The following is a 22349-nucleotide window of genomic DNA, read 5'->3' on the forward strand; positions in this document are numbered from 1 at the left end:
AAATACTCAACAAAGTACTTCAAACAAAGACATCATTCAACTATCGCTGTTTGAGAAAGTAAGAAACATTAAATGTGAGAATGAGAATGATCTGCATCACAGAGGGAGAGAAGAGAGAGGCTGGCAGGGAAGGCAAACACAGAAAAATGTGTTCAGTTTTGCGCGAGGGTAGCTGAGAAAAGACAATAAGGGAAGAGCAGAACACAATCAGCAATGACTAAATGTACACCTTCCATTTATTTTTAATACCGCCTTCATCTTGTGGATGTTTTGAGCATGTTAACATCGCCATCTTGTGGACGGGGACAGACACTTCCAGCCTGTTTGTACACTGCTTTTGTTCTCATCAAAACGTTTAGAAATGTAAATATCCCCATATTTTGTATTACTACACCTTCTCAAACATTGTCTTAACTTATTTGCCTAAACAAGAGGAACAAAGAGACTTGTCAACCTGTAGTGTAAGGGCTCCAGTCGCCACACTCGGTCTCCCATGGTGTCTGTACGACGGTGTGTAAATGAATGAATTTAGGATGAACCACCCAGGGACTCATGTGGTCAGTCAGTCCAGCAGCAGCAGCAGCAGCAGCAGCAGGGTCTGGGCTGTTGTGTCACTGCACATTAGAACCGTGTTCTGGGCTCCGTTGAAAGGGCAAGACAAGGTGTCTGAGCCACCCACCCATGCACTTCTTCGGCAGCAGCACAATGACAGCTGGGGAGGCAGATGTCAACATCAACATTAGATTTCAATCAGCGTGCACTGTGTCACCACCCCTGAGGAATAAGGAGGTGTAAAACCTATGCTGCATGACAAAAACCTTCAAAAATGGCAGAAAAATGTTCTAATTTGGATTTCCCAATTACAGTTTCAGATGATGATGCATCAGCTGCTGTTGCAGACCTCGTAAAGAATCCTGCTGATGAGCATTCTAGCACTGAGCAAAGCCAGAAGATGTTTTTAGATGAAGTCTTGTCGGATTGTTTTTGATGCCCTCTCTGTTGGGGAGAGCAGACCGGCTCCTTCGCTGCCCTCCAGGCGCAGGGGTGCAGTCTGGCTTTGGCATTTCACACTCACTCAGCAGTCAAGGCCTGTGACCGTTCACAGACTTTACAACCAACTGCTCCCTCATACCCTCGCCCCTGTTGTTGGGCCAATTACGAAAATTCAGTTGCTATGAAAGTAATTCTGTCAGACATGCAACTGTCCAGCCAGATAGTGTCAGTGGTGTTGTTTGTAGTTTTTGAAGGGAGGACCTCTCAAGGACGTGACCGTTCTTCTTCAGATTTTGGATATGTTTCATGACAATACAATACAGTGTAAGATGACCTAAATACATTATGTTTGGGTATTTCTATTTTATTTCATTATTTGATGAACCACATTGCGATACTGAGTGACATATTGGTATTTGCTCAAATCTAAAAAAAAAAAGAAGTAGAAAAATGCAATTATGTATTTGTAACCAGACACTTTTCATTTTGGTCTTTGTTGATAATAACATAAATATAGAATATTACCAGCCTTACCCTTTAATTAAATTATATAAGACATTATATATTGCATCACTATGGTTATAGATTGCTGCATGTAATGCTTTATAAAAAAGATTTCAGAATGTAGAAAACAGGGTTTTGAATTAGTTTGTTTGCTTCTGACTAACACTGGATTTCTTTCTGTAGCTGTCAGAGACACCTATGTCTCTCCACTGTTACATCAACTTTTTTGGTTTAGTGTGCATGTGTTTGTCGGAGTGCACAGCTGAAAAAGAAAGCATGGAACATGCCGAGCAATGAAAGAGTTGACGTAAACTGACAGTCACTAACCTTGGGTGGATTTCAGTTATTCCAGTGACTGTGAGTGCCGTCTTATATCTCTGTGTAGGGCTGAGCAAAATGAAGAGCTCTCTTGTAAACTCCACAGTAACAAAAAAAATGCTGATGTAAAATCTCGCTGTATTACATATCATTTTTAATGTGTTGAAAACCCTTTTCAACAAAGCAAGTCAAGCACAATGGTGCACATAAACACATGTTGAAAGTTCATGAGCTAATTCACTAGAGTAGGAAAGCAAAAAAAAGGATTAGCCTACATTAAGCATACCATAAAAAATAACAAAATACAAAAAAACAAACAAATAGGACACACAACATAAAAAGTGTCTATAAACAAGGTTCAACCGCTCAGAAAACACATTATTTGACATAATGACTTTTAGTGCTTAATGGCTAACATTTACAATGTTCATACATGTTTGAAACTGAAAACAAATCAGAGACAAGCATGAATTCAAATGTCTATATTTGTTTTGGTGTCATTTCTAGGGATACTAAAGCAGTACCAACGGAGTAATGCATTGACTTGAATGCTCCATATGTAGATAAACGCCCGTAAGTGGACACCATTCATTAAAATGAGAAACATAACATAATCTTTGCATCCAAGTGTCCTCATTAGAACCGAGCAGCAGTTCAACTGCATCCAGATGCTTCTTTCATGGTGATGATCACTGGCTCCATGCTGAAGCATTTCTGGACCTGTGCTGTAGTTTGAGGAGCGAGGATCCACTGTAAAACTCTATTAACATAATGACTTCCTGTTTAAGTGGATTGTGGTTCATGTATTGAAAAACAAACTCAGTTAAAGACGCTCTTGACAAACTTTCTCTTCCGTTGAAAGTGATATTTCTTCTTGTATTTCTTTCAATGGGACAGTGTTATTTACTTGACTGCAGCACCAGAGCTAAATGACAGAAGATTGAGATTCAAATGAGACGAAAAAGACATAATGCTGTATATATTTGATGAATATTCTATTATAAGTGACTCCACGAGGACACACTGTTTTGTTTTGGTTACATCAGCATTTTAGCATTGCCAGAAACTTTTCTCCTGTACAACTGGTGGTAAACAATAAGAAATATCACAAAAGATTCAAGTAAATTAAAAAGTTATTTTCCTTGTCCATTATAGAGCAACACTTCTGTTTTTCTCATTGCAATTATATGTCTGTCACTCTACCAATATGCTACAGAAACAAAACCAACAGTGTGAAAAAAGAATTGTTTTTATGTATCCTCCATCTTAATGAATGATGTCAAGTTTGTCCGATTTGATGACAAGTATTTATTTATTGTTTTACAGATAACATACTTCACAGGGTTACCTAAGAGGTAAATTCTCCTGACAGAACTGTGTTTTGACTTGTCGGAGACAGAGGGGAAGATGAACATACTTTTATCAAGCACACATTGTAAACAACTGAGCAATATTTAAGTCTAAATGGCGTACCATAGAATAGGTGAGAGACAACAAAATGTAAGTAAGAAGATGTGCCTCCTGCTTGCAAAGACAAGTTTCATTTTTACAAAACAAATAATGGTCACTGACATATTTTTTAAATTTTTTTTAGTGGCTGAGAGGTAGAATGAAGTATTTTCAGTTAAAATCCAATGATTTGATTTATTTACTTTTATAATATCATTTCATCATAATGAGTGAAAACATTACGAGTAAATAAGCAACCCCAGCCCTCTGAATATAATGTGAAATCTGTACAAACGCCTTCAATGATTGCGGTATTGTTTTGATTTTTATTGTGAAACGTTTTGTTTGTATCCCAAATGTCCAACGTTAGAAGCAGAGGAAATATTACTTTTTTTTCTGGTTAGGATTTCACAGTACCTCTCCAAACTGTTGGGCAGTGAATTCCTTTGTTTAATACTGTGAATTGCAAGGTCAGTCCATGTTTTTTTGTAGATGAGGTGTAGAGATGGATTTATTCAGTTGGAAGTATCCGAATGAACGCTTCCGGGTCCTTCTGTGGGCGATGTCACTGACGAAGGAGTCGGAGCATCTTGCCAGCCACCATTTGTCTGTGTAGATAAGACAGGACATAGTTAACTTTACGGTAACACATCATACTGTATGATACAAAAGTGGCATAGAAGTGTCTTTAAGGATAAGCTTGGCACTATTCTATATTTTTTCTTGCTGGCAGCAAATCCCAAAAACCAAAACAAACAATGACTTGATCCTACTAACAAGTCTTGCCTGTAAAGACCTTATACATCATATTCCTCTTTGCCATAGAGGTCCATTGTCCAAAAACTATTAAAAACACATCGGTGAGTCACAATGTTGGGCTGGACGCAGTGTTCCTTCATTATCATGAAGAACGGTTAAATAAACTGTTGTTTATTTTGAGTCATCCCACATACACCGTCCAGCTGCTGTAAATACCCACTAAAGCACCAAATATGTATACATCCGCCAGTGAAAATAGGAAATACTGAAAAACTGTTCTGAAAACTGCTGGTAACCACTAAAATATAGTGACAAGCATTTTTAGTACAATAATTCAATTTTTTTATAGTATCAATTCATAATAACAAGAGTTATCTCAAGACACTTTACAGATAGAGGAGGTCTAGACCACACTCCAGAATTTACAATGACCCAACAGTTCTAGTAGTTTCCTCCAGAGCAAGCAACAGTATGACAAGTAATAGTGAGTTGTTGTTTTCTAAATGCACTATATATTTATAAAATAGATCCAGCCTTTTTCATTAACTGAAGGAATAGTTTGACATTGCACTGTCTGGCTGAAAGTAAGATGAGATGATTGATACCACTCTCATCTCTGTATGATAAATATTGAGCTCGAGCCAGGAGATGTTCACCTAGTCTTTGTGCTAAGCTATGCTAACCATCACCTGGCTCTAGCTACATTTTAAATGGATCTGGATTTGGATCACCAGGTATAGTTGGGCAAAGTGTTGTCTGTAAATAACCAACATGTTAACAGTCAACTGTTTCGATCTAGGCTGAGATTTAGTTGGAGACGACAGTCTGATGCTGCAATACTGGATGACTATACTGCAGCAGCTTCCCACTCCAGCTAGATATCCATCAGTAGTAACTGTCACCAGCATCATTTAGACATTTTTCTCAAATCTAGATATTCATGTGTTTGTTTCACAATCCGCTAAAAAAAAAACATTTTGGCATTTTTTTGTTTCTTTCCCATTTTTATGTGATTCTTTTCCCCACAAGAGTGGACAGTTGGGGCTTGATGATGTGATGCCGGTCTGGTCTATGGTTTTTTTGAAGAATAACATTAACATATTTTATATCAGAATTACAGCCTTATTCTTTAATTAAAATTAAGAAAACAGGGTATATTTCATCATTCATGCATTGCAGCATGTATTGCTTTTAAAAAGATATACGGTATGTAAAAAACAGCTTAGATTTTAGTTGAGTCTGTAATTTTGGTCCTAAAGTAATACAAATACTACATAACGCCTACATTCAACTGCGATATGAAAACAGCAAAGGTTCTTCAATAGCAGTGATTTCTGTCCAACTGCCACTTTACAGTCAGCAAGAAAAACTGACAAACACTGTTTTTAAGAGACTCTTCATTAAAAATATTATCGCGCCACTTCCCTCATTTTGCCCTGAAAACGGCTGACATAATGTGAGATAAACAGAAGAGATGAAACACAGAATAAGCAGACCTTTCATATATCAGAATGTCCCCTGAGATGGTTGATAAAAGAATAAATCATCACAATAAAAAGAGTTCTTTAAAATGGAGGCCTTCTCAAATCATGATAAAAGGTTGACTAAAGACCATTAAGGACATTAATTGCAATTTCCATGCTATTAGTGAGAGCTGGGGACGTGCTTTGGCAGCCTCTTATTTTCAAACCCTGTTATTTCGCGTTAAGACTGTCTGTCATCTTATTCAGAAACAAGAGGGGGAAAAAAGAGAGAATGAGAAAAAAAAACATTTCCAGTCTCTGAGAGAGAGCCCACCCGCCAGCAATTTGAGGGGTGTAATTGCTGTTCAAGGATAAAGAAGAAGAGGTGAACCACAAGAACTCTGTCAGTAGATCTTAAAGAAAAAAAAATATATCTGGGCTAAATAAATACAAGCACCCACACTTCATCCACTAGCTTTACTTAAACACTGCCATTTATTGTTTAAAGTGCATTTATCATAAAAGAACTATAAGTAACCTCTCTCATCATCACCAATATGAAAAACAATTCTTCTTCTAAAATAGGTATTTCTTCTTGGGCTGGATGATGCAGCTGAAAATCATTTTCACAATAAACTGTCATAATTGGTTTAACAACAATGAATGCCAAGTTTTTCTTTTTAATTAATCACTGCATATTTTAATTCTGCGTTGCGGCTCATTTCTGATTCCTTTGTTGTGATTATTATAGCATGACAACTTAGAAACCTGTGCTCATTGATTGGTTAAATGTATGGTTATATGCCGTTGGTTATTGTAGTTATCCTTAGTTTTGTAACTTAATTTTTTTGTAAAACATCCAAAAATGTGAAGGCGCTTTTTTGAATGGAAAATATTGTAAATCACATAATAACTGATAATAAACCTTTTAATTTTGGTTTATCATATTTTATTCAAATTGAGCAATTTAATTTCTGGCTACTATTTTTGTTTGGATTAGGAAAAAGCATATTTTATAGATTACTTTTCATGGAGCAATATTTTTTTCATTCAGATGAAGACGAGGCTAAGGATCCTGGAAATACCTTCAGAGCAGGGGATTTATGAAATAACACCCAGGCTTATTAAAGATAACTTGGTATTTGACGCCAATGACACATACGGGGCTAGAGATTCATAACTTTTCATAATGTTTGTAATTCAATACATTTAATGTAATTAGTTATTAACCACTTTTTATAAAAAGAAGATTTTGTCTGCCCTCACTAACAAAGCGTATTATACCTATTGAGTCTGATGTATGTTTTTACTGGCTTGATTCATGCATGATCTTATTCATGTTCTTATTTTAGCACGAGGGGTGTCGCAGGCTTGGCTGTCAGTGCTGCTGTTCCTGTGGATGAATGATCTGACCAATGTGCTTGGACTGTTAGCCCAAAGCCCCACTCTTTCTGTCCCTGTGACTGTCGTATTGATTCTGTTGAGCCCCACACAGCCTGTCGCTATGGATCTTCATGCTAACACACTGCCTCCAGTGTTGTCTGTCCCGCCCTACCCAGCCCAGCATGGGCACCTAGAAAACCGGCCTAGCCTTTGACAGGCTAGTTAAAGAGTTTATTTTTGTGAAGCCAGTCTTGGGAGGTATGACTTGTCCTATGATGCCAATGTGAGTGCAGCGTTGGGAGGGAGGATGACACCTGTGTCCTTGTTCCTGTCGACTGCAGGTGTCTCGCTAACGCTAATATCCTCCGACAGACCAGGAGCGCGTCCAGCTACTCAGCCTGCTAGCTGCCTCATTGCCTGCCACCTAGGGCATGACTGGAGCAGGGGGGCAACTGGCTGGACAACAGCCGAACCCCGGCAAACTCGGCTAAGTGGCATCCCAGCGTACACACAGAATTACACACTATGATACACATCTTGCAACTGCAAAGCAAGACAGCAAAGAAAATGGACATAAGGAGATTGTTTACAGGTCTTACGTTGATGCCCTGTGGACTGTACATCTGGCTGGCTGCGAGGCTGTCACTGTATCCTCCGGTCTGGCTGATAACATGGCGAAGGGTATCCACCTGGAACAGCGGGGACACACAGACAAAAGGCCTGGTCAGACAAAAGCTCTGGATAACAAAGACAGCCATGCACAAGGAAAGGTCAGTCTGATAGTAAAAGGGTATCATAAACAGGAAAAGGTTACAAACAGAGAATCTGAACGGTTTGGCTGCTATTACAAGCTTGATAACAGAAGTTGCAAAAGGACGAAAAAACAAGAATAAGGACAAGAAGTAACTCATTACTAATGCATTCGTAGTTATGGTTAATTAATACATCAAAACCCGATTTAACAAATACTTTCTTCTACATGAAGCTGCAAATTGTTGACATTATTACACACTGTGTATGCAGACATAGAGGCTTTTTGATGACACAAATACTCTGATTGATCATCATATTGAAACATGTTTACCAATCGTGGCTGCCAATGAAAATACAGTGTTACTGTGTATATTACATCCTTTTGTTATAAAGTTTTTTTTGGAAGACAGCCATTTCCATGTTCTTCACAGATTCACTGGAGGCTGATTTGTAGCTTTTTGCAAAGCAGCCTGTCAAGTTATGCATGAAAACACACCTGCCATATGGATTTGACAACAAATAAAACTACTCTCCTCAGCAGGTTAAAGTTGTACTTTCTTTTTTCTTTTTTCTTTTAATTGTACAGCCCTAAGAGCAAAGCTATTCTGACATTTTTCAACAAAAAAACTTTTAAAAGAACATGAGTTTCAATAATTAAAAGGCCAACCCTGAAGACCTCTTTAGCTCTTATAAGGGCTGCCAGTTTTGCATATTCATGAACAACCTGAAGCATTTGGAGAGCTGATCTGAATAGAAAAGGGGGGATGGAGGGATAGAGAACTGATGCCAAAAGCACTGAAACCAAAGGAGAATATCACCACGGGTGGTGAGTCCTTAATCTACGGTGAGAGTTTAACACTCAGGAAGACTGTGCTGGTCATCGCTGTCCACTGGGGCAAGGTCAGGGAGCTCAAGTACACCAGTGGCTATGTGAACTCTTGTCAGGAGCACTGATGAGTGTTGCACCGTTTCCAAAACTGTCTGCAGTCGTCTACTCAACTGGGGGTTGACAATGGCTTCTGCTATTAACGTAAAGCTTTGGGCTAAGTGTAACCTTTGTTTCACTGCGTAGGTCAGGTTATTGTGGTCATCTGCATTTCCAGACTGGACATTTTATATGCAATCTCAAGAGTTTGTCAGCTTTTGGTCTCTAAGCTTGGGGAGGAGCCTACCTGGGATTGTATGTTGGCCCCAACCTGCCCCCCTTGGTACGAGTCCCCATTGAGGGACTGCACACTCATGAACAAGTCTCCGGAGTTTGACATGTTAAAAGAGCCAGCAGAACCTGAGAATACATAGAGGCAGAGAAGAAGAAAGGGAACAAGAGAGTAGAACAAAGAAAAGAGAAGAGAGAGAAAAAAGGTAACAAGGAAGAAGAGAGAAACAGGAACAGGAGTTAAAAGGATCATGCATAAGCAAAAGTGCATTAAGTAGGTTAGTTTGGGGGGGGAGCAGGCATCATGAAAAAGGCTTTTTCTACAAACATGCATGCTACAGATATAGTATGTGCAAATTAAAATATCACTGAACCTTAATTTACAAGGAAAAATCAACTAGCAAAAACCATGAGACAGATAATCATCATAAAACTGTTTAAGTCCAGTTAAAACAAGCCTTATGGATCGTATTGTTGGTAAATGTCCATGATGCTAGTGTTTCATTAAGGAAGTAATAATTGATTTGCAGGAAGACCCAAAGAATTGTCTTCGTCCTTTAATGGAGCCCAGCTCCCCAGATGTAAAGAGACCATCGCGTAACTTGATTTCAACACCCGGTCCTAATCCAATACAGTTGCGAAGTCTCTATATGACAAAAGACTCAGCTTGCCCTCTGAGCAGCTTAATAGCATGCACAGGGTCAACCGGACAAGAGGCAGGATAAATTAACGTCCACAAGACCAAGAGGTCAATAACCGAGAGGGAGAGAGTGAGAGAGAGAAAATGAGTGAGAGAGGCAGTGGGCTAAAGCCCAGAAGAAAGAGAAAAAATTGGAACGAGAAGAGCGAGAATGCCACATTATATTACTGGGTAAGTTAAGGAGAAGAGGGGCCTTCTGTTAGTCTGCATTAAAAGCACCAGAGACTGAATTCTTCTTCAGAACTCACCTGCTGAATTGGGAGTTGATGGGGAGTTTGCCTGGCTGCCGTGAGCAGACACACTGGTTGCACTGACTGCGGTCCGTGCTGCGTACATATTGGCCTCTTCTTGGAACTTGCCGATGTTTTTCTTGTATCGGATTCTCTTATTCCCAAACCAGTTTGATACCTGACAAAATAGCAATGACAAGATGCAGTTGCTGAGTTAAAACACATCTAAGCGGATATCTATGCAAACAAACCAATGCCTGTCAAAGGAATATAATTTGGTAACATTAATTGCAGTGTTGAATATTAATCCTCAATACCTAAGCATGAATTATGTTTACTGCACCAGAAGCACACCACCTTTATAGCACCAGCTCTCACGGCTGCTATGACATAATTGGTCTTACACTACACATTGCTGATCATCGTTACCTTGGTAAATTTAGCTCCGTCAAAATGCAAAACACAACAATAACATGACTTTTTTTTTTTTTTAATAAAGTATAAAGATCAGATCTATGGTGAAATATTATTGTACTGTTTTCCACCAACCTAGATGTACATATATATATACACACACACACACACACACACATACACACACACACACACACACACACACACACACACACACACACACACACACTCACACACACACACACACACACACACACATATAAACTACTGCTTGGACAGAACCCAAGGTGAGCATTGAAGAATTGAGAAAGTAAAACAATCACATAAAACACCATTCATAAAATACATGCAAAAAAAGTCATTAATAGTTAGCAATTAAAGTGTACACAAATGTTTGGTATGAAATGATTCTAAGTTGTGATTTCCTTCAGTCATTGTATTTAGTATCAATCTACTTGTCCATTGTTAAAAACACTTAGCATCAACTGACCATAACCCCAGCATTGTTAACCTTAAAGGTCCTTATAACCCGAAATTATGGCAAGTTTGCGTTTCTTGTAAAACTCAGCTAATAACATTGTGTTTTACTAATTGACTCCAATCAAAGTTAATTCTCAAATCTCACAAAGCCTTGCTTGAGGGCCCAGAGTGCGACTGATTTGGATTATGTTTGACCAAACGATTGACCTCACAATCTAAGTAGGAGCCTTAATCTGGTTACCTGTGAGACTGTGATGCTGCATTTCTTAGCCAGCTCTTCTTTGGCCTCCTCGCTGGGATAGGGGTTACTGAGGTGGGAGTAAAAGTACTCGTTTAGGATCTCTGTCGCCTGTTTGTTGAAGTTCCTCCTCTTTCGTCTGGACAGCCGGCAAAAAGAAAAAAGAGTAGAAATTTATAAAAGTTTTTAAAAAAAACGTGATAAACAAATATAATCATTCTTCATTTGCACCTTGATTTAATTATGAATCAGAAGGGAAAGTCTGTGTTATAGTTGCACAAATAGTATGAATATCAAAGGATAGTTAAATTTATCTGAACAGTGCTGAAACTTTAATAATTAAAAGCTAGTTAAAACGCGTTTAGAATAAAAGAACCAAAGGGATAGCAAAACAAATCCAGGTAACAGAATCTGTCTGACAAATTGCAACAAAAATAATAAAAAAAAAAATTAAAGAAAAGAAAAGAAAACATTGGAGTATGAGAACTAAAGGAAAGTTTTGAAAAGATTTGTCGCCCAAATGGACACCCACAGACCTGGCATCGAGGAAGCGTGAGCGCAGGATCATCACAGCCTCGCAGGTGCTCTGTTTCAGCTGCATCTGGATGGAGCTGAACTTGCGATGGATGATGCTGACCATGCGCTCGATCTCTTTGGGCGAGATGGGTCGTGTGCGAGACTGCTCCCTCAGCAGGTTCATAACATGGGTGGTGAACTCATTGCACGCCTGGATGCACAGACAGACAGGATTCATAAAAAGAAGAACTATCACGGAGGCTCAACAGCTTCACACAGAACAAAAGGGTGAAATTGGATTCTGGAGAGGCTGCACCTTTACTGGTAGGCCTTGGCCTCGCAGAAGCACTTCTGACAGTATAACAGCAGCAGCGTTATAGGTAATAAGAATAGTCTAAATTAAAGCAGCAGACACAGTGTGATGTTTTACGGCAAACAAATGTAGCAGTGGAGTCATACGGTGGAGGCAGCGAGACTCGCAGTGCTCTGAATATTAAAAAGACTTCTCTTCTCTGGAAGAGAAAATGTGACAAGTGAAGAGAAATCTAAAATGACAGCAGGCTTTCAGTCCTGTTAATGTTCAAGAGGTTTAAACTGTCTCCCTCTCTTTTCACTCCATCTTTCAGTCTACCTTGTTCTCTCTCTGTCTGAATCAGTCACTGGATATGACTGCATTCAGAGTCAAGGTGTCTGTTGCTTGTCAACACCAGGGTTACGTCAGTCAAAGTGATGCACCGAGCAGCCGTTCTGCTTGCACACACACGGCAGACACTACTCACTCATACTCGCACGAGGTGTACGTAGCGTGGTGACACAAAAATGCTCAGGTGTGTATTGACTGTGACAGTTAGCGATGACTAGCCTTACTCGGTGAAGATGACAAACCCAGGACGCTTTGACTTCCGAGGGAATGACACGATGTTACAGTCTTTGGAAAAGAGCTGGTGTGTGACTAATATAATGGCTGCTTGCCTGCTGAAGATAACATCTCTGAAAGCTTGGCTTGTCATGGGTTGGCCTGGGAGAGCAGATTTTTGAGCATTTAACTTAGTTAAGCATTCTCAGAAAAATATCCAATCCATCATTTATTCCAACTTATTCCTGTTTAGGTACATAGCTTTTTCCAGCATGCGTTGGACAAAGGACAAAGAAAAAGACTTGGACACAACACAGTATTCACTCACATGTTTAACTCTGGGCAATTTAGAGTCTTCAATTTATATCAGCTGCATGTTTTTTCCACCACATAAGGAAACACAGGAACTTGAGGGAGAACATGTAAACTCCATACAAAAAGTTTAAATTCCTTGTTATTCTTTTTTTTGCATTTCAGTTTTGTTGTCCCGGGAAAGAAAATGTTCTTTTTGCTTGCTCCTCTCTGCAGGGAGAGGTCAGGAAAGCTATTTGAACATTGCCCCTGGAAGTGGCGTGAATCTGTGCAATGTTTCACCACTACATCCTTTGTCCCCATCGAGAAGACAGTAAACATGTTTGCAATTGAATTATGTCAAGCCACATATTTGTGCACGTCAACAATGTAACATATTATAAAGATTAAAATCACTGACATTTTTTTTAAAGTTTTGCCTCTGTCCATATCCACCACCAGTCGGGACGATGTCCAACTTTTTCAGTAGTTGCACATTTAAACAGAAAAGAGAAATTTAAAATTACAACACATCCTATAGTCGCCACCTGAGTAGTGGAAGGATTTTGGAAGAAGAGAGAACATTGATATGAACTTTCTGTCATGAAACAATGAAAAAAAATAGTGCTAAAAAAAGGTGGAGTCAAAACACTGAGGTAAAACAAGGGATTCCCCCAAGTATGCACTGTGAAGAAAACGTAACATTTAACACATTGCCTGGCTCATTCCTATTATGGGGGGTTGAATTAAGGTTTAGCAGGTGAATGAAGACTAACATCCACATTCAACGTGTGGCACATGGAAATCCCCACCATTGCACTGTTGTATTTACTGATAAAACACTTGAATGACAATATGAATATGTGTTACAAGAAGCTAAATAGCAGCAAAAAAAATTGCAGCTGAGAAAACACCCTTCCGCCCACCTGTTCATATTTCTCCAGCTCTGTGTGGTAAATTTGTCGGATCTGAGACAGCTTGGCACGGTAGTCGGAGTGTTCTGCTGAGTTGTCAGCACCAATACCGCCAGTGGCTGCTGCAGCGGCTGCAGCAGCTGCCGACCCGCCACCTTTTTCCGGCCCGGCCACGCCCTCCGCCAGCAGCATGTTGTCCAGTCGCATCAGCTGAGGATCTGGGGGCTCTTCCTCCTGGGCGCCACGGATACTGAGCACTGTGGAGGACAGGAGAAGATGACATAAAGACCACAACACTAAAAAGTCCTTTTCACATGGATGTTCAAAATGAGTAGCAAGGTAAAAGAATTAGGACTGAGAAAGAGTCTTAACTCCAGCCAACCAAATGAACTCTGAAATATGGCCATTGATTTAATAGTTTAGGTCTGTATCATAAAACCCTGAAGCCTCACGGAGGCAGGCAGCTAGGCAGGACCATAAAACTATCATTACACCGAGTCTTATTTATCTACAAAAAATTAACACAGCCTTCCACCAGAGATCATCTTCTTTGCCCTCCTTATGCTCTAGCTAGGGTAAGTTTCTGGCTAATGGCTTGTCAGATGCTACCTAAACACAAAAAACAAAGTAATAACACAATGTTATACATGGTTTATTAAAGAAAAGACACCTAGCTAAAAAAAAATCAATTAAGCAGGTCACAGAATTTGAGCTAAATGAAATGATTCCAACATCAGATGAAGATATGCAAATTGAAAATGTGACTACTACTAATACTACTACTACGTGGAAAAAGTAAAGACATTAAGGATAAAAGGTTCAGAATTCACTATCATTTTTTTTTGCGATCTCTAAAGGCAACAATTTTACAACTCATTAATCTTGAAAAAAAAAATTCTCATCTCAACTTCAAACTGGATTTGCCGAGATTGTAAGATTATTTTATGCGTGAATGACACGCAGCAAAGGGCTGCATGAGCTATCAGGGCACCTCTAAATTACACCTCTAAAGTTCATAGTGCTGCAATCTTTAATTAGCAGGACTTAAAGATGCGTTCACAACTGACACTGACGTCTGTTTAAACACTTGTCTGGGGAGGTAGAACCTGCATGTCTTCACACACCTAGAGGCACACAGCGCTCAACTGACACTCAGCTTCCATGATGTGGAGAGTAAAGTAAAAAAAACAAAAAAACATGACTGCTGGGACAAATATGCACAAACAACATACACATGTAATGTACACAAATGCAGTCTTGCACTAATCCACGTTCTAAAAAACAAATAAATGTGACACTGGCTCAAAATTATTTGAATACTGCTATTTTAGCTGTATTCTAGAGTACAAAAAAGACTGGTGTTTCAGCAGGAATTGTTCTTTAGAGATTAGCTGCACTGCCCTGCCTTTTTCTGCCACCAGAAGGCTCCCTTGGTAAAGCAGCAGTGTCCTGCTTTTCTCCGAGGCGCTGAAAACAGCCGACCAGGTGCAGCCCTCCATTCCATCCACTGTCTTCAAGGACAAAGACAAAGCTCACGCAACATTTTTCATACACATTTTAATCCACGCTTCTATCAAAATATTTCAGGAGGACGACCCAATACTACACCCCTGTATGTCTCTTCCATGATGACTGTAGACAGTGAGGGTAATTGACAGGTTGTGTGACAGAGCAGTAAAACCATATTGTAGCCCACAGTCATAGCAATGGCTTTTTTGTAATGAGGATGTAAGGTTGAGTCGCCCTGTGACCTTTCCAGTGAGCAGGGGGTCCAGATGGATTCCTGGGGCCGCATTGGGAGCTTGTCCACCCTGGTCCTCCTCTTTTCAACCTCCCCTTTCCTTCCCTCTCCTTTCCTCCTCTAGCAATAACATCATCCATTCCCATCAGCTCCAACACGTGAGCAAGCTCCGCTCAAGAGGCAAATGTCAATGGCTATCAGACGGCTGGAAAAGGTCAGAAGTTCAAATAGGGAGCAGACGGGGGTGTGTGTTTGTGTGTGTGTATGTGGCGCATGTGCTGGAAGATGAATATGTGGACATTTTTCATGTGAATCACACCAGCGGGAAATTTTAACACTCGCCAATTTAATTCTGACAAAATAGTGGCACATCCCAACCAGAGGGGGAATCTAATGAGCCTAAGAGTGATTTATTAATTCCCTCCAAGTCCCTGAGTGCACAACTAAAAGCATGAAATGGATTAAATAAATACAATTAATAAAGAAAATCAAACAATTCACTGTGCTGTGGCATAATTACCCTAACCACAGCTATCAGCTTTATTTATTTCTGTTTAGTAATAGCAATGAAATCGATTAGACCTCAATGCCAGTCAGAGTGCTTGTTGTGAACTCTGCAACCATGGACCATGCATTACGATAATCACCTGACAGAGAGAAGATCCCTTTATTACAATACATCACATGTTCCATAACACTTTTTATTAGAGCACAACCGATGAAGGATTTTTAAGCCCAATACGATACAAATATTTGGTTATTTAAAAATCTTATATTGCGATATATGTTGGCTGTTATATATATATAACGGCCAACATATATCGCAATATAAGATTTTCATATATATATATATATATATATATATATATATTTAAAAAATAGTTTTTTGTAATTATTTGAGTTCTCACTAAAATAATATGATAATCATTTGTTTTATTATCACGACAGAACAGAGGAACATCAAAATATATTAAAGTTCTGATAAGTAAAATTTCTGAAAATACAAACTGAAGATATAAAACTCAAAATTGTTTGATCAAAAATGGATTTGATTAAAATCAGTGTTGCCAACGTTGACGTTGTAGAGTACCCCCTGGTGGAAAAACTATGCGACGGCAACACTCCTCCGTTTTTTATTTTATATTTCTGATGAATGATTTTTTTTTTATTGGACATTATAAATGCAGATACCAATAGTTTGGGAAATGCCTTATATTGGCCAATAATATCCTACCGCCGATATTTCGGTCGGGTTCTACTTTTTAAACACACGTTGTAGTCTATTAACAACAAAGGTATGGAGTCCATACTGCTCAGCGATTCCCTTATTCCAGGGACAGTAACAGATTAGTGTCTATAAAAGGAAGATGGCCATCATCTCTTCTTGATCATTACTGACAGACTTAATTGAACAATGGGAGGACACAATTCCCCCTCTCTGTCGCTTCCTACCGCCCTCCCTCCTTCCTCCTCTCTTTGTGAATGCTCTTGTATAATTCCTTTCCTGAGATGTGGGGCACTAAACCCAAAAAAGCCAAGGCATAAAAAATGAATACGTATCATAAACAATTCCCGAGCCGTTTCCTGAATAATGAATGGAATTCTAAGAATAAGCCTTTGTTTTGGTTATTGACTAAATTAATTTCTGCTGTTACTTCCTTAAGGGCTGGCTCATACCCATCGCCACACTGCCTGCTGTTTGCAGACAACAGGAGTGTAAATAAACATGACGATTAAGCCACCCACTCATACAGTGGGAATCAAGGTGCACACACATACGCACACGTAAACACAAAACACAAACATACAGTTAGTGCACGACTATAAGCACACACGGAGGGAAAATACACAGTTATGCACATTGGCAGACGACCCTGAGCACCCAGCCTGGCGCCCTGCGAGTCTATTTAAATGAAAACATGTTTAATTAATGATGTTGAAGTATTCTGTCACAATTAGGAAGATTTACGGTCAAACAAGGCAGCAGCAATGTCCCTGACAGCCATGATGAAAGTTTACCCTTCTTGCGTCTGACTGGCAGCTAGCAGCAAACGCTGGACTGGTTCCATTTCCCATCAGTACAGTAATGCAATACACTCTGCACTGTAGTGTATATACATGAGCGTACGTGTGCGTGTATGCGTGTGTGGGTGTGTTTCTGTGTCTGTGTCCTTTTTTGGCTCGCGCTTGTCCACATCACATGACCCCAGAGAGGGTCAGGCAGTGGCTGTCCTCGGTATTGATTGTGTGGGCACACGTCATCTAGGGTTTCAGCAGTTAATAACTCAGGCCTGGTCCTAACACAACTGTGTGTGTGTGTGTGTGTGTGTGTGTGTGTATGTATGTGTGTGTGTGTGTGTGTGTGTGTGTGTGTGTGTGTGTGTGTTTGTGTGTGTGCGTGTGTGTGTGTGTGTGTGTGTGTGTGGGCCTGTCACAGAACAGTCAGCAAGAGTGAAAGCGACAGCCACATGATAATGTAACATCACCACCATTCATCCCTGCCACACAGCATTCTGAGACAAAACAAAAACAACCTAGGAACCTGAAAAAAGCAGCGTGATTTACAGCAGACATGACAAGTATCACTAATACAAACCCTCCCCTCCCTACTCCTTGAAAGAGTTCAGCATCCTGCTCTCATTTGCATTTGATGCAAGCCCAATAATGCAGTCTTCAAAAGACGCAGCATTATTTCACTGACCCACACACCAGAGGTAAACTACTGTGCTAAGCAATGCTATTATCATTACTTAGAACACTAAATTAATATTATGTTACATTACATCTAATTTACTGTATGTGGGGTAATTGCTACTGAATTAAATCTGCTTTACTAAATAAGGACAATCGTTAGAGAATTACTAATCGTACCTCACAACAAAGTGTATGCCATGAAAACAATTGCTGTAATCTAAATAGAAATCTGCATATTGTAAAATGTTATTTTGTGTAACTGAAAGCTAGATCTGTGAAGTATCCATGAACTCACAGAAAAGGCCCAAAATGTTCTCTTTAATGACAGATAAGGGGAAGCTTTTAAAAGCGTGTCCAACCAACTTAGCATTACACTCTTGTAATATTGTCGGACTCGTGATGGACAGTAAAAAACAAAAAGGATCAAAATTCTAGCAGCAACTAATGTAGCCTGATCCTTAAACAGATAAAAGGAGCATGCTATGGAGGTCTCACTTCTTTCCAACTCCACACCAGCAGATTTTCAAACTTGAACTCTGTAGCCCCAAACATCTGGCGGTGTGGAGATAGAAGGAAATGAGATCTCTGTAACCTGTTTTGTACTCAGGTGTGCTGCTGTACTCAAGTGACATCACTTGAGTCAAGATATTTATCAGACTTATCATATGCTCCCTAAAAAAAGCCACAAAAGGCTTTAAACAACTTTATTCACATGAAAGTAGTATGCACCAAAGATCTGCAAACAGCTGATGTGCAAACTCAGTAATCACCCTCAAAATGTTGTCCACACCAAACCCAATCAGTCAAACAAGGGCTTTGCCTAAAGAAAATAGTCTAAAATCGGCTAAAGTAAGAATTTTTGTCAATACTTTGTGCAACAAACATATTTCTGTTGGTACCAAAAAGGTATTTAGATTTAAAACCCAGCCCAACCAATAAAGCAATTATCATAAAACACAGCATTGTGCCATATTTTATTTACTGCCTCACAAAGTAAAGGTAAACTACAGTGCTATCGTTACTGACATTATATACAATTTACTGTACTACATGTGGTTATTTCTACTGAATTGAATCTGGGCTTATAGAAAGGCCTACAAATAAAACTATTGTTATAATCTAAATATGATCTGTGGTGTTTACATTGAACTCATGGGAAACTTTCTCAGACCCAAAATGTTCTCTCCATCACCAGATAATGGGAAGCTGTACGCCCTCAGTACACAAGGGCATAGTAATAAAGTAGCTCTAAAAACTGCTTCATGTTGTATCAGCCATCCGAGTATCATGTGCAGAAAGGGGGCAGAGCTGGGGTCTTGTATCTGACACTGGGTGGGGGGGATGGGGGATACCAAGGATAAGGAAAAAAAACACCAAAGAAATACTGGAGGGACAGGCCTGAGACGAGGAGATGTGGACGGTACAGGCAAGGAGGGAAGAGAGTGGAAGGAAAATGAAAGGCGAAAAATAGAATTGGAATAGGAAAGCGAGGTGTCAATTAAAAAAATGAACCCCAGTGCATTTGGGAGGTGACAGCTGGTGGGAGACGAGCTGACAGGCGTCACATTAGGCGGATTTGGTGGCCGCTCCCCTCATCCCCTCCTTTTCGTTCTCCTCTCCCTCTGTCTCTTTCGCTCTCTGGCTTTCTCCACTGGCGATCGGTAGTTTCTCATGCGGCAGTGGTGGCAGCAGCAAGCGAGGCAAGAACTCAGCTTGGTGTTTTTCAGAACAAGTTACCCCTGCAGCTACTCCTAATAACGATAATTATTGTCATCATCTGAGGCTTAAGCAGGCCAGTTTGAGGCCTGAGGGGCTGGGCTGATAATGAGGCAGGCAGCGCCAAAGGAGACCATTCAGAGAACCGCCCTGCCACCAACGCAGAGCACCCCCATCTAAAAGCCTTCATTAAAATAATTCATTATTCAAAATAGGCAATACATTAGCCCCCTGGCTGTCAGTCTTTCTTAAGGTGTCTTAAAATATATATCTTCTTGACTGACTCAAACTCATGCTCAGCCTATGCAGCCTAACAGCTCCAGGCAGCACTGGAAACCATGGTGGCTAAATAACTCAGAAGAAGTCACGGGCTTGTGGAGCAGTGAGCTGCACAGTCGGCCTTTAAGCAGAGAGACAAAGACATCTATGGAGAGAGGACCGTGTACAGGAAAATACAAAGTATAAATTTCTGGTCACATGTAAGTTTTATTAAAGCTTTTACAGGGCTTCTTCTTTATTTTTCTTATAATAAAGGCTGCCTGAATTTGAACCTCGGACGTTGCCACTCAAGACTGTCCTCCCAAGAGGAGCGACCGCATGAGTCATTTCAGAAAGTGCCCCAAAACGACATAGGTTTACGTTCAAGTGAGAAAACCTTCTGTCGGCTACAGTAATTATGACAAGAGTACAGGAGAAAATCAAGTGACGTTGGTACAGAGCGACCAAGTGTGTGTAGACAGAAGGTCGGATGGGTCGGATGGGCCAACAAAACAGCATTCTCTAATAGGAGACTGCTGTTTGTTTCTGGTTTTAAACATAAAGTCAAAGTTCTTTTTTTTAGGCTCGACCATGGTTGTTCCATAACGTTTATAACTTCTTATTTATAGACTAAGTTCCACTAACCTCAGAGAAGTAGTAGTAAACTATAATGTTTTTGTGACACTTAGTACTTATTTTATTTGATATTCTCATTTCATTAGGGATTTGTAACAGTTCTGATTGCTACAAATTGTTACATTCAGTTGATGTCACCCTGCCAATAAAGAGACAGAAAAAGTCTTGTTCTAGAGAGCTTAGACAAACTAATTAATTAATAACAATTATTTTGGAGAACTTGTGTAACTTCATGGTGAACATCTTGATGCCTCACCAGAACTGCTTGTCGGATGGTGAAACAGCTCTGGAAACTCTTTCTGGAAACATTCTAGAAACCGACAATCCGACATTCACACCCACTTCACGCAACCATTGGCTACTTTTCCCTCTTTTTTATTATTTACACCATATCAATGTCCCTTTTAAGCTGTATGAAGGCCAAGTGTCTATAGCTGTTCGGAACAGCTATAATTTTCTGAGTTTTCTGAGTTTTGGTTTTGATAACAATACCAACATAGAGGATAAAAGAATAAGTTAACAAGACTAAGGCATTTTATGCAAATGTTCTATGCTCCCTATTCTTGACAGTTTTGTAGATTGTATGGACACATTTCAGTCGCTTATTAAGTGTTGCAGTTTGATACCCAGCCCCAAGGGCGTCGGACTAGGGGGGAAAAGGACTAAGTACCCAGGGCCCTGATGTGAGGAGGGCCCAAAATGATGCTAGAATGAATAGATGTGGATGTGGAGAGGGGCCCATAGAAAACGCCTTTCTACAGGGCCAAGAATTCTGCGCTACGCCACTGTTTAACCCAAAGTTAGGGAGGCTAATATTAGTAGTATTTTGTCTATATGTTATGAAAACACATTGCAAATACCACAAATTACTGCTGAGAATCTCACCAAGATTTTGTTTCAAATTTGTCAGCAAATAAATGGCAGCCTCTGATCAAATAACAGCCAGCATAGTGATGCTGTCCTCGGCAACAGTTGGTGAGGAGGTGACGTGTGAAGCGTTCAGAGCCAAGAGGAGATGGTCCATGACAGTTAGCATCCTGCCCTAACTGTTGCCCTACAAGCCCTCCCTATACACCAGGACAAGACATGAAACAAGAGGTCCAGTAACACAATCCTCCTCAAGTCCCCGTGGTGTGTGTTCCTGTGCATGGCACATTTCATAAGGCGCCGCTCTTTGGCTGTTGATGAGTTTATGCGAAGGTAATTAACAGTAATTAATCCTTAATTACAGCAATTAGCCGAGTCGCAGTAAATTAAGCCACATCTGGAGGCATGGAGCAGGGCTAGACATGGAGGGGTGGGCTTTTTGACAAGGGGGAGACGCAGACCACGTGACATAGATTGTTTAGGTCTACCTGGGATGTTTGGGTTGCCATCCCTGCTCCAGGCCCTCTGCTGGGACCTGTGTGATCTCAGAGGTGGCTGATGGGGCAGGGTCTGATGAACACGGAGGACTGAGAGAGGAGGTTCATTTCTGAACAAAATGGTTTCATCTCAGGGAGAAAGGCTCCCTTAAGCTACTACGCAAGGACACCCACCATATGGCCGCTCATAGACAATAGTGCCGGTGGTTGTGCTTCGCTGTGCTCGACTTAACTCAACAACATGTGAACACGCATTTAACACAACGTCCCTATATAGTAAACCTTGCAGTTTGCTTTTGTGGAAGAACAAAATTAAACCCGCTATGTACAGGATAGAATACAAAGAGGAGAAACACACTTGATGCTGCTTCTTTATTATTATTATCCTGTACAGAGTCCATTTAGAGTCACACGGTCTGTACTACAGTCTACTATTAAAAAAGATTCTGAGTGGTTACTTAGATTATCCCATGATGCATTTTATTTCCAGTGGGAGCAATGTCTTCCATGATGACAATGGTCC

General features: G+C 40.1%; 1 protein-coding gene across 4 annotated transcripts in view; it reads right to left on the reverse strand.

The window, feature by feature from the left end:
- Positions 1-2954: 2954 nt before the first annotated feature.
- Positions 2955-22349, reverse strand: part of pbx1a (pre-B-cell leukemia homeobox 1a) — a 47117-nt gene continuing 27722 nt past the window's right edge. Inside the window, exons 3-10 of one of the 4 annotated variants that reach the window (XM_034887942.1) lie at positions 13430-13674; positions 12925-12981; positions 11377-11567; positions 10844-10979; positions 9727-9886; positions 8795-8907; positions 7469-7558; positions 2955-3872 (exon numbers count right to left, since the gene is read on the reverse strand). In XM_034887942.1, the coding sequence (XP_034743833.1) occupies positions 3780-3872; positions 7469-7558; positions 8795-8907; positions 9727-9886; positions 10844-10979; positions 11377-11567; positions 12925-12981; positions 13430-13674 (1085 nt within the window). In that variant the 3' untranslated portion in view covers positions 2955-3779. The remainder of the gene's footprint in view (positions 3873-7468; positions 7559-8794; positions 8908-9726; positions 9887-10843; positions 10980-11376; positions 11568-12924; positions 12982-13429; positions 13675-22349) is intronic. The other 3 variants (XM_034887943.1, XM_034887944.1, XM_034887945.1) reach the window with 3 other exon arrangements.

Source organism: Etheostoma cragini, chromosome 12 (assembly GCF_013103735.1).
Source record: "Etheostoma cragini isolate CJK2018 chromosome 12, CSU_Ecrag_1.0, whole genome shotgun sequence".
NCBI lineage: Eukaryota > Metazoa > Chordata > Actinopteri > Perciformes > Percidae > Etheostoma > Etheostoma cragini.